The 11,211-nt window shown below is 50.4% G+C and overlaps 2 protein-coding genes across 3 annotated transcripts; one reads left to right on the top strand and one right to left on the bottom strand.

The window, feature by feature from the left end:
- Positions 1–287: 287 nt before the first annotated feature.
- On the bottom strand, positions 288–7,933 carry PDAP1 (PDGFA associated protein 1). Its single transcript, XM_065644730.1, has 6 exons — positions 7,810–7,933; positions 4,534–4,625; positions 2,796–2,903; positions 2,256–2,377; positions 1,290–1,441; positions 288–636 (listed from the first exon to the last, which is right to left on the bottom strand). Exons 1-6 carry the CDS (start codon positions 7,820–7,822, stop codon positions 578–580), a joined length of 546 nt encoding a protein of 181 aa, XP_065500802.1. The 5' UTR covers positions 7,823–7,933; the 3' UTR covers positions 288–577.
- Positions 7,934–7,963: 30 nt separating this feature from the next.
- Positions 7,964–10,936, top strand: BUD31 (BUD31 homolog). Of its 2 annotated transcripts, none has more exons than XM_065644732.1 (5): positions 7,964–8,223; positions 9,115–9,288; positions 9,828–9,950; positions 10,155–10,321; positions 10,662–10,936. In XM_065644732.1, the coding sequence occupies exons 2-5, from the start codon at positions 9,195–9,197 to the stop codon at positions 10,710–10,712; spliced, it is 435 nt and encodes a 144-aa protein (XP_065500804.1). In that variant the 5' UTR covers positions 7,964–8,223; positions 9,115–9,194; the 3' UTR covers positions 10,713–10,936. The 2 variants fall into 2 exon arrangements, with proteins under 2 accessions (XP_065500804.1, XP_065500803.1); XM_065644731.1 differs by having other exon boundaries at positions 7,965–8,223; positions 9,112–9,288.
- The last annotated feature ends 275 nt before the right edge of the window (positions 10,937–11,211 follow it).

The raw sequence follows: 11,211 nt of genomic DNA, 5'->3' as shown, positions 1-11,211 counted from the left end.
TGAAGAGGAGGGAAAAAGGGAGACTGGCTGCAAGAAGGAGGGATGAAACCGGGAAGGAACAGCACTCCAGATGTCCGTGATGTCAGGCTCCCAGCTTATACTGCAACACCCCGCAGCAGAATTTGATGGGCCACTTGGCCAAAAGGATTCCTCAGATACATCATCCTTCGGGCTTTCACTAGCAAGTCAAAGTTCCCCACCCCATGCCCCACCCCACAATCTAATTTTCTTGCAATCTAATACTTGAAGCATCTCCCCTCCCGCACGGCTCCCTCCCACCCTGTCCCCCCTTGTCTATGAGTTCTTAATCCTAAAAACAGCAAAAAAACACGTTCAGGTTTCCAAACTGTTACAGAGAATCGCTGTTCAGCACAGTTCTGCACCGAAGGTCGCAGCTGCCCCTAACCCCAAATGGAAAGAAATCTGTGCCAGGATGAGGACAAACACGTTGTCGGTGTCTCTTGGAGGTGAAGGTGACTTCGATGCCGCAGTACACCCATGGTATGCAACACGACAGAGCTCCCGGCAGGCACCAGGCACAGTTCCCTGGCGTTTCCTCCTCTTGCGTGTCCTGCGCTTACTTGTTAAGGGATAGTGACTGCAGTCTTTTACCTGCCATGGCCGCCTCGTCTTTTGCTGTGGGAGGAAAAGAACAGAGGTTTTGTCATTTCACAGCAGATGTCAGGGACTGGTGACAGCCCCAGAGAACAAAATCCCGCCAGCCACGCATGGTGGGGTAATGGGAAAAATCCAGCCCTCCCCGCCAATCCCTGGTAGATCCTCCCAGAGTTCAGAGGATCAGCCCCCCGGCGTATTCCCTTCTTGGACTCTCTTCAGGTATCCACAAATCACCCTGATGCTGCTGCAGAGATTTCTCAGTGGAAGCCAACGAGAAGACACGTTCATCAGACCCTGGGTTTACACCTCTCAGAGCAGAGGAGAGAGCCCAGGCAGGGGAGGGGGGCTGCAAATCCCCTTTGGATCCCCAGCACGCAAAGCCAATAAATCACACCCGGCAGAAGGAACTTGCTAAAGCCCCAAAGTGGAGCAAGTGTTGCCTGGAAGGCTGAGAACAACATGGTTATCGAGAGCGATTGCCTCCCTGCTCCCAGCTCAGATGTCGTAGAGCATCATAAAGCAAAAGCATTATAAGAATGAAAAGGCTGAATATGGTTTTGATGAGAGGAGTTGTGATGACACCCAGCAACACCACACACAAGAAATCACAGCCCTTGGCAGTACAACCATTGCAAAGAGAAGCAAGAGGATATGATTAATTACTCTCTAACCTTTTCTTTCTTCTTCTTTCTTTCTGGCAGCTTCTTCCCTTTGCTTCCGAATGATGGCTAGTCGGGCGAGATCGGCCTTCGCTTGTTCTGTTTTACCAGCTAGGTGCATTTTCATGTATCTTTCTTTTGCCTTTTGTTTCTCTATCTCCTCTCTGTTTGAGTAAAACACACTGGTCACCAGAGGATCAGAGCGGGGAGGACAGGGAGGGATTTGCCACAAAGACCAGGGGGCCCTGTCACCAGTTTTCAAGCACAGGTTGTATCTATTGCAGGGTTGGAACAGGAATGATGAGATTATTTCTACCTTTGTTCAGCTAAATAAGGACACTGAGGTCAAACGAATTAGCCCCAGAGTGCACAGCACCAGGACATGTTTTTCCCTCCCAAAGCTGTACTTGTGCTGAAGTAATCCAGCCCAAATAAGCTTAAACCTTTTGCTCTGAAACTCTCCATTCCTAAATGAAACTAGAAGATCAAACTTTGGTTCTCATCTTATTCATCTGCTCGGAGAAAAATTTCACCGTGATGCCTGGAATCTGGGAAACCGCTGGCTGTCACTAGGGCAAGATTAAAGCGGACCCCAAGGTGACCTCTGGTTAACGGATTTCAGTTATGGCTGATTTTTGGTGTAAAACTTCAGGAAAGGAATGGCCTAAATCTGCTTCACAGCAACAAACTTCACTTTCTTAGTGCCCCAGGCCCAGCTGCTGGTCCCAGCACGGCCACAGCCGCTCCCAGAGCACAGACAACTTCTGTAAAGTTCGTAAGGAAAGATATTTCAAACCACAGCGAGTCCTGCCTGACAGTTTGCTGCTGTTCAGTGTCCGCTTTAGACAGAAACACATTTAAAGGGCTTCCCCGAAACACCAATGCACACGCAGCCGGGAAACATCTCCCCGTGTTGAGCTGCTGCCACCAGCAAGGATGAAATTCCAGAAATGCGCCGAGGCAGCAGGAAAGACTCACCGCTCCCGTCGTGAGAGCTCCTTGGGTCCGTCCAGGTCCAGCTGAGTGACTTTTTTGGTTGTCTGAATTACACGATTGGGATTCTCTATGTCTATCAACCCTTCCACTCCTTTGCGCTTTTGCTAAAGTTGAAGAATAAGAGGAAGGTTAAGAAGCTCTGCCACACCTGGCATCGTGTTGTATCACAGCTCAGCAAACACACTGCAACACACCCCAAAAGGAGAATTCAAGATTTTTTTCTAGTTTTTACAACCAGACAGCAAAACCATTTATGAGCCAAGGTTTTCACCACCAGATATCCTCAGCCCTCTTTGAAATCTTCTCGCCTTTGCATTTCGCTTATAAAAATAAGCAAGTTTTCATACTGAGGACAACATGCTGTCAAGTAAGGGTTTTTTGGCTTTTAAAAATAGTTCCTCCATTTAAAAAATTACTATAGGCAGCTGTCAAAGAGAACTCGGAGTCACGAGCGTGCATCTCTCTCCTGCCCCAAGAATCTGGGTGCTGCAAATGTGTTAAATGCTTTGAGAATGAGAGTACCTGATAGTCCTCGTCATCTTCATCACTCTCATCGGAATCTAAAGACTTCTTCTCCTTTTTGGGGTCCCCTGTTGCTCCTTCGCCTCCTTCTTCTTGTTCCTCTTCTTCCTATAAAATCACAGGAAATCAGAGAAAATGTACATCAAAATCTCCTGGAGACATTTTGGCCCCAGTTTCCAGCACAGTATCTCAGGGACTGGAAACTACACGGATGTACCGTAGGGCTGGACCCCATCCTAGATCTCAATTAAAAAAACAACTAGAGAAGAGCAACCTGACAACCACCAACCAGAACATTATTATCCAAGAAAATGCAGCCTTTTTAGCACAGGTTTTACCTGTCAGAGGTCTAGGAATTGATTTGTAAATTATTGGAAGAACCAACACGGGTGTGACCACCATGCTTTGCCCTTGTCAAACATTCCTCACCAGAGCAACTGGCAAAGCGCTTGAGCTACGGGCAGTAAGAGTAATTTTGTTAATTGTTTTTTTTTTTTTAGATTTCCCTAATGAAACAGCATTCCATGGATTATCACAGAACAAAAAGAAGAAATCCTTCTCAAAGAGCAGTTCTCTGGTTTGTTTTAAAACAAGACATATTTAAAGCAGGGTCCTGCTTGTTCTGTTCCATTTCCAGTTGGTATTTTAATAAAAATCTCGGAAATACAGAACACTTACCAAGTTTGTGAATGACTGGTAGGAGTTGGAATCATTTTGGAAAATGGGATAAGACCCATAAGTGGCTTCAGAATTTGGAAAGACAACAGGAATCCAAGAAGGTGGAATCAGAAAACAAACCAAGAGGAGATATACTTCAGAAGAAGAAATCCAACACAAAGTCAGATTGTGTGGCCAAGCAGCAAACCACACAATCTTCTTGAGTTACGGCTGGTCAGAACATTAAAAAAGAGTCAACAATATGGCTCATAAGTGCTTGAAAGAGTCATTTTCTGGGAGGTATTCATCAGTATTTCCTATCTGGGGTATAATTATCCTTCTGGAGTCAGTGCTGTGAGGCTTCAGCTGGAATAGTGTATTCGGGCTTAGGCAGCACTTTCAGAAAGCCACAGAAAAACAGCAGCGAGGATGCCCTTGGAGTGGTGATAATTTGAAATACAAGAGAGCAAGTACTGCAAGAAGCAGCCATGTCTTTTATAACACCAGGCAGGTAACTGGTGGGAGGGGCTGTTACAATCCCATGCTGGGGCATGGAAATACACCCAAAAAAGGACTCGTGCCAGAAAACCCGGTTATCTCTCCCTACAGGTCAGAGGCAAACATGAAAATCATGTGTGGAGGAAGAAGTCAAAGGAATTTGGTCTTTTAAATTTAGAAGAGAAAGAGGGCAAACATAATAATTTCAATACACAATAAGATGTGAGACCTTATTCTCCACAGCCAAACTGCAGGACGCGGACTAAAATTTGGCTGACATTGGAGACCCGAACGATGAAATACAAGGGAAAAAGACGTCTAGAGCTGCCGGGTGATCATCTTTCCTCTCCTTTAACCTTCCACTTATGAACTGGATGGTCTATTTGGCTTCGCTTCTGCGAGGAACCAAACGGAATCCTCCCTTGCTGTCTCCCCAGCCAGAGATATTCTAAATTCATACTGTGATCACTGACAATGATCTGCAGCACTTGACCGAGCTGCCGTTTCTCAGGAACCGTAAGCTCAGCATGCTGTACGAGTCAGGACTTACAACAGTAAACACATAACAAAGGAAAACACGTACCCTCGCCTTCTGCTTTTCTGCTTGGAGCTGGGCATCAATCTCTTCAGGACTCGTGTACTGTCTTGCTCGGCCTTTGTGGCCTCCTTTTCTACCTGTACAAAACAATCAAATTCATAAGTGGCTTAGTGATAAGCTTCCAGAAAGATCTGCTCCTCTTACAGAACTCTCTCTGGATTTTCGGTGAAGACGGGACAAACCAAAGTAGACTCTAAAAGGACACATTGAACTCATCAGTCTCAGTGAACACTCCAAGAATTTTGGGTAAGTTACACAGAGAATTGGGATTAATGATCCATAGAAACATACATGGAGATTTATTTCCTTCTTTCAACTTGGGCTGGTTTTGGAGACTCCAGAACCGAGCGGGTTCCCCCTTCAGGCAGGACCTTCCCAGCTCTGAGAACACTGGTTATCAGGCAATGAGCTCCCACGTGTCCCCTCGGCGCAGGTGGAATCACAGCACGTTCCTGCTGCATCTCCGACCAGCTGAACTCCTCAGCCCCTCCTCTACACCAGAGCTGCACCCAGAGAAAATAAGAAGCTAATTGGAGAAAAGCTTTGGGAATTATAATAAGATTTGAAGAACTACTAAGAGGAGACTCCACGTTTTAGTGCTTTATAAGGAAAAACAAAAACAAGCTCTAGGCAGCAGGGAGAGGTAAGTTGGCTCAGCTGACCGGACTGCCTGGCTACGATCTACTCTCAAGTTCAAAGTTCTGTTGATCAATGAATTGCTGAAGCCATTAATGCTCCCTCGGCAAGCGGTTGCTCCGTTTCTGCTCTTACGGCTCAAAGAACTGCTGGAAAACAAGCTGATAAGTCGGTCTCCAGCCTTGAACTAGGGAGCTTGGGGTAGAACTGGTGTGTGAGACCAGCAAAAAGCAAGCAGCTCAGGTGAGGGAGCTCCCTGCTGCGGGGGAGCCTCTGACAGCCGAGGGAGGAGCAGGAAATCCTCGTGTCCTCCCCGCCTCACCTGCAGAGGACAAGGGAAACATTACGGTGATGCTGAGGGGACTGTCCCTCCTTCCTTGGGACTGCACAGGGAGACACTGGAGCCAGCGGCTGCTGCGGGCTTGAGAAATCCAGCATTTTCTGACCAGCCCTCTGGGCTCAGCACAGACAAACTCACAGATTTTAGCTCAGTGCAAGCTGAGCTGTGGAATAATTTGTCTCAAAACTCTGCTGTGAAGCTTTGCAGAGACCCCCGGGATGTTTTTCTGCTGTGAAATGTGGAAGCGCAGAAACCAGACTCTTCTCTCTCAGTTGTGAAGGCTCGTGGGGTCCCAAACCACAAGCGTGACCAAAAACTTTGCTGCACCCAAAGATGTGAGTTTTTAATTCATCTGTTCCCAACCATCACATGTGGCAACACTGACACTCCTGGGAACGAGATTTGTCCTGGAGATGTCTCCTCAGTGCCCTGTAAATGACATCACTCAGGATGCAACAACAGTCACATCCCCGACGCACCACGTAACACCAAAAAAACCTGAATAAACCAAACCAATCCTGTGCTACAAGCTCAACCGACGCCAGGCAACCTCCTGGTCCAGCTGGGCTCAGCGCTGACGAACACAAAAGCAATTTTCTTACATTAAATGCCTAAAAGGAAGCAAACGGAAGAGTGGATCAATCTCATTGATCCTGGAGCCTGCACAGGGAGATCAAACCACGTCAGACAAGCGGAGTGTAGGTCCTACGGCTGCCCTGACCTACCGCATCACGCTGCGCAACTTGCGTCAGCTCTGCGCCTCAGTTTCCCCATCTGTAAAATAAGGATAACGACTCTTAGCCTGCTCTGTGAAGGCACTTTTAAAATATAAACACCTGCTGATTTCACCTGCAGTAAAGACCACTGGTGCCTAAGGCATGCATGTGTTCAAATACATTTGTCTTCAGCTTTAAACAGCTTAATTAAAGAATTTAAATCAAAGAAAATATAAGAATATCGAAGGAATCACTTATTCTTGGTGAACTGAGGTATTTAAAAATAACCCTGTATTAATGGCTGGTTAAAATCCCCATTTTGTATTAAGCAGTGAGTGCAAAAGTCCACTCCATACCACAATAACTCCTATTACACTGGGGGGGAGGGGGTGGGGGGTGCAAATATCCCTCGTTTCCCAAGAAACAGAAGATTTGACACAAACATTCAAAACCGCACAACGAAATACAGAGCAGGAAATCACAGGAAATCCTGCATTAAAGGGCATTTAAATACAGCAACCAGGGTCACAACCCACCACAGCTCTTTGCCTTCACAAAAAATACCTGAAAGCTTCAGCCTCATCTACCAACATCGTGCAAACGGACACAGGAAAATCCAAACAGGGAAGCAGGTTTGGTACTAAAGCTTGGGAAATGCTGATGAAATAAATTGGAGCAAACTCCAGAGAAGCTGAATGATGAGGGCTGGTTTACATTAATGTGTATGACTGGGGTTTCACCGACGCTCACACAAGAGCCAATTATGCAGATGGTGCATCTGGAGAAGGTTCTGGGTGGATCCAGCTCAGCCCTGACAGCCCGTCAGTCCCTCGGTGCTTCTTAATCACACCGGCAAGTTGGTACCCGCTGCTGGAGCCACATGAAAGGAGCCGCGTTTGGAGCCCCCGAGCCCAGCAGGACCCTCTGCCCGGATTCCCCATCCCAGCCCAGAAAGGCTCCACCATGGAAGCACCACCAAACACCCCACACCGGCTGTGCCCCCCCTGTTCCCAGCCCCGGGGAACCGGCTGCAGCTGCCGGCCCAGCGGGAGCACACGGGGCCCAGCCCGGTCCCAGGCGGGGGGGGCGGGGACCCCAAGGGCTGGACACCCCCAGGGGCTGCTGCGATCGCAGGGCGCTTGTTGGGGGGCAGCGAATGGGAGCCGGGAGAAAGGAGCAGAATGTCCTGGGGAGGGGAGGGTCCCCCTGCAACCCAGCAGAACGGGCTGGGGCGGGAAAACGAGCCCCCCCCCAGAGACCATCACAGCCGGGGGGGCGGGAAGGGGCCGCCCCTGAAACCCCGCGGCCGAGAAGGGGGAAAGGAGATATCCCCAACGGAAGCTCCCCAAAGCGGGGAGACGGGGGTAGAGAAGCCCCTTCAGAGCCGAGGGCGGGGAACGAGACCTGCCCCCCCATGCACCTCACAGCCGGGATGGGGGGGCCGAGCCCGGCCCGCCCGGGGCCTCCACAGCCGGGGCCTCCCCCACGCCCCTCCCCCGGGGCCTTCCCCGCTTCCCCCTCTCCACCCCCCGCTAATTCCCGCCGGGCGAACCCCCGGCCCGGCCCCACCTCCTTTCGGCATCGCGGCGATGGCGGCGGCGGCGGCGGCAACTGCAGCGAGGCGCCCCCGGCCCCGAGCGGCGACCCGGAAGCGGAAACCGCCCCACCCCCGCGCGCGCGGTGTGCAGCCCTCGCCGCCCGCTCGGTCACCACGGTCCGCTAAAGGACCCCGCCGCGAGGCAGCCCTCAGCGCCGCCTCCCCGGGTCCCTCCGCAAGGGACAGCGGGGCCGCTTCATCTCCCGGTGGGCCGCGCTTTCCGTGCTGTCCCGAGCGAGGCGGGGATGCGCACGGCGGGGCGGTTTTCTTTCAGGCACTGCGGCGGGCACCTCAGCGGGGCGGGGCCACGAGGCGTGCCGGGGGAAAAAGCCCCGCGGGTGACGTCGGTGGCGGCGACGCAGAAGCGGTGGCTGCGGCCTCGGCAGGTGAGCGGGACCGGGACCGCGACCGCCAACACGGACCGAGCTCCGGCGAGTCCCGGGAGCCGCCCTGGGACCGGGCCGGGCGATCCCGTCCGGGCGGTCCCGTTCGGGTTTTCAGCAGGAGCTGACGGAAGTTGTCGGTTCAGGGTCCCCGGGGTGGGGGAGGTGCAGCTCTCGCCTCACTTTGCTGAGGAGAAAAAAATGATTTCATGTGGAGTGGCGGATGCAGCGCTGACCTCGGGGCTACATTGGGCGAGATTTTATCTTGTTCCACTGTACTCGGCGCTGGGGAGGCCAAACCTCGAATCCTGGGTTCAGTTTTGGCCCCTTATGCCGAGAAAGGCCTTGAGGTGCTGGAGCGAGCTGAGAGAAGGGAACGGAGCTGGGGAGGGGCTGGAGCACAAGTGTGATGGGAGTGGCTGAGGGAGCTGAGGGGAGACCTTCCGGTCTCTGACCTGCCTGAAAGGAGCTTGGAGCCAGGGGGGGTCGGGCTCTGCTCCCCAGGAACAAGCGCCAGGACCAGAGGAAACGGCCTCAAGTTGCGCCAGGGGAGGCTGAGATTGGATCTGGGGAACAATTTCTTCCCCAAAGGGCTGTGGGGCATTGGAACAGGCTGCCCAGGGCAGTGGTGGAGTCACCATCCCTGGAGGGGTTTAAAAGATGTGTAGATGAGGTTCTTAGGGACATGGTTTAGTGCTCGAGTTAGGTTACGGTTTGACTTGATGATCTTTAGTGTCTGTTCCAACTAAACTGATTCTATGATTCCTTCATGAGCTCTATAAAGCTCATTTTTATCATCGAAGTGGAAAATGATAAAGGTGCACAGAAATCTTAGCAGAAACGTCTCCAACAACTGTTCTCATTTTGTTGTTTTGTTTTGTTTTTTTCCAGTAGTTCTCAGGACTTTGAAGTGCCTGCACGTTTGATTGCAGGCAAACCCTCGTTCCCTTGCCTTTTGCCTTTTTTCCGAGGCGATGCCCAAAGTGAAGCGGAGCAGGAAGCCTCCCCCGGATGGCTGGGAGCTGATTGAGCCAACACTGGACGAGCTGGATCAGAAGATGAGAGAAGGTAGAGCTGGGTGTTGGCACAGATGTGTCCCTGAAACAATCTCATCCTGAACTGCTTCAGGAAGCACAGCTTCCTCTGCAAATATAGATTGACCTTTTATATAGCTCTGTCTCCGAGTGATGCTGCAAACTGAAACTGGGCCAGTGCTGGTCACTTTTCTCTGGGTGTACGTTGGTTACCGAGCAGAGAGGTTTGGTGTACGGTTGTTACAGGACACGCCATGGCCAAAGCTCATGATGTGCATAGAGACTGGTAGTTCTTGTTTGTGCTGTTGCTCTTGTCTGATGAGCCAGGGCAGCTGTGAAGCCACTGGCCATCCCAGTGCGGGTCACCTCGTCCTCACTGCAGTTCTGTTTATGTTTTCGTTTCCTAAAAGAGCTGTTCTAGCTCGAGTCCCTTTCATTTGTATCCTTTCCCACTAAACTTGGTCTTAATCTCTGCAAGGTATTAAAGTTATGAACGTTCTTGGAATGGTTCATTGTAAAGTGATTAAGGAAATAACATTATCAGCTGAAACTGGTGTTTGTGTTCCCTCCCAGCGGAGACAGAGCCTCACGAAGGGAAGAGGAAAGTGGAATCGCTTTGGCCCATCTTCAGAATTCACCACCAGAAGACACGTTACATCTTTGATCTCTTCTATAAAAGAAAAGCCATCAGCAGAGGTGAGGAACGCAGAGGCTTTACCCTGGGCAGGGAGCAGGATGTCCAGTGGTGGTGGGAAGGGTTGGATTTCTGGGGAGGGGAGGTGGAGAGAAGGCCGGCAGCTGCCTGGCTTTAACTCCTAGTTACTACAGCTCGTAATTCCCGTTAGTGAGTCTTGTAACACTTCCCGGGAGCTACTCGTGACGGTGTCTGCTCCTCTGCAGAGCTCTATGAGTACTGCATCAAGGAAGGATACGCTGACAAAAACCTGATTGCAAAGTGGAAGAAACAGGGTTACGAGAACCTCTGCTGCCTGCGCTGTATCCAGACGCGCGACACCAACTTCGGAACCAACTGCATCTGCAGGGTCCCCAAAAGCAAACTGGAAGTGGTAAGAGTTTATCCGCTTCTTCCTCTGCGTGCCCGGCCCCTTGCAGCACCCGCTGTAACTCCTCCCAGGGCAGGGAGAGCAGAGGACGTTGCGCTGGGAATTGCCTCTACTTCTAACATTTTATATCGTTGCTGGTAGAGTCGGTATCTTGTTGGTTCTAAAGTTACTGTCAGGTTCGGCTTGTGGTTGTTTAAAGTTGTTAAAGTATGGGAAACAGCAGAAAAGCAGATGGTAGAAATGCTCCCCATGCAGCCCTGTTCCCGGCCTCGAAGCCGGAGTGCGCTGCTCTGTCTGCTCACGCGGCTCAGCTGAAATTCCCTCCTCGTGTTTCCTTTTCCAGGGGAGAATCATCGAGTGCACCCACTGTGGCTGCAGAGGCTGTTCTGGGTGAAGCCTTTTGCCATAAAACTACTTTTTGAACTCTGGACATCATCTGACACATCGGACTGCTGGTGCAGTTATAGCCACCATCTACAGGATTGGATATTTCTGTAAAACAATTAAACCAGCTACAAATTCACCTGGATCATATAGACAATGGTGGTTGTTTTGGAGTAGGTTTTGTGTAGCCGTTTATTTTAAAATAAAGTCTGCCTTCTTGAGAGCGCAGCACAATCTTCTGGCAAAACATTTATATTCCTGTTGGATGTGTTTTGGTGGGTTTGTTTGAAGGTTGTTCTACATATTGTGAGGTTGTTCTAAATGTGGGTGTTTTTTAACCAGCTTTTTCCCCCTTTTTCTCAAATAACTGAATTTAAACGGTTGTGTGGAAAGGAAATAAGACAGCTCTCAAAATTCCAGTCATGATTTAAGCTCTCCCCTGATCTCATGTAGAAGGAAGTTAAATTGCACTGGAACACTCTGCTCAGGCTTGTAAACTGGAATTAGTG

The sequence above is a fragment of the Caloenas nicobarica genome, chromosome 14 (assembly GCF_036013445.1).
Source record: "Caloenas nicobarica isolate bCalNic1 chromosome 14, bCalNic1.hap1, whole genome shotgun sequence".
Lineage (NCBI taxonomy): Eukaryota > Metazoa > Chordata > Aves > Columbiformes > Columbidae > Caloenas > Caloenas nicobarica.
This window is presented reverse-complemented; position numbering and strand designations above follow the sequence as displayed.

Excerpts from the sequence above, each read along its gene's own strand:
- PDAP1 (XM_065644730.1), bottom strand. Across the intron at positions 1,442-2,255 it reads GAGCTCTCACGACGGGAGCG|AGAGGAGATAGAGAAACAAA; the intron begins GTGAGTCTTTCC and ends TTACTCAAACAG. Across the intron at positions 637-1,289 it reads GAAAGAAGAAGAAAGAAAAG|CAAAAGACGAGGCGGCCATG; the intron begins GTTAGAGAGTAA and ends TTCCTCCCACAG.
- BUD31 (XM_065644732.1), top strand. The coding sequence starts at position 9,195 with ATGCCCAAAGTGAAGCGGAGCAGGAAGCCTCCCCCGGATGGCTGGGAG. Across the intron at positions 9,951-10,154 it reads AAGAAAAGCCATCAGCAGAG|AGCTCTATGAGTACTGCATC; the intron begins GTGAGGAACGCA and ends GCTCCTCTGCAG. Across the intron at positions 10,322-10,661 it reads CCAAAAGCAAACTGGAAGTG|GGGAGAATCATCGAGTGCAC; the intron begins GTAAGAGTTTAT and ends TTCCTTTTCCAG.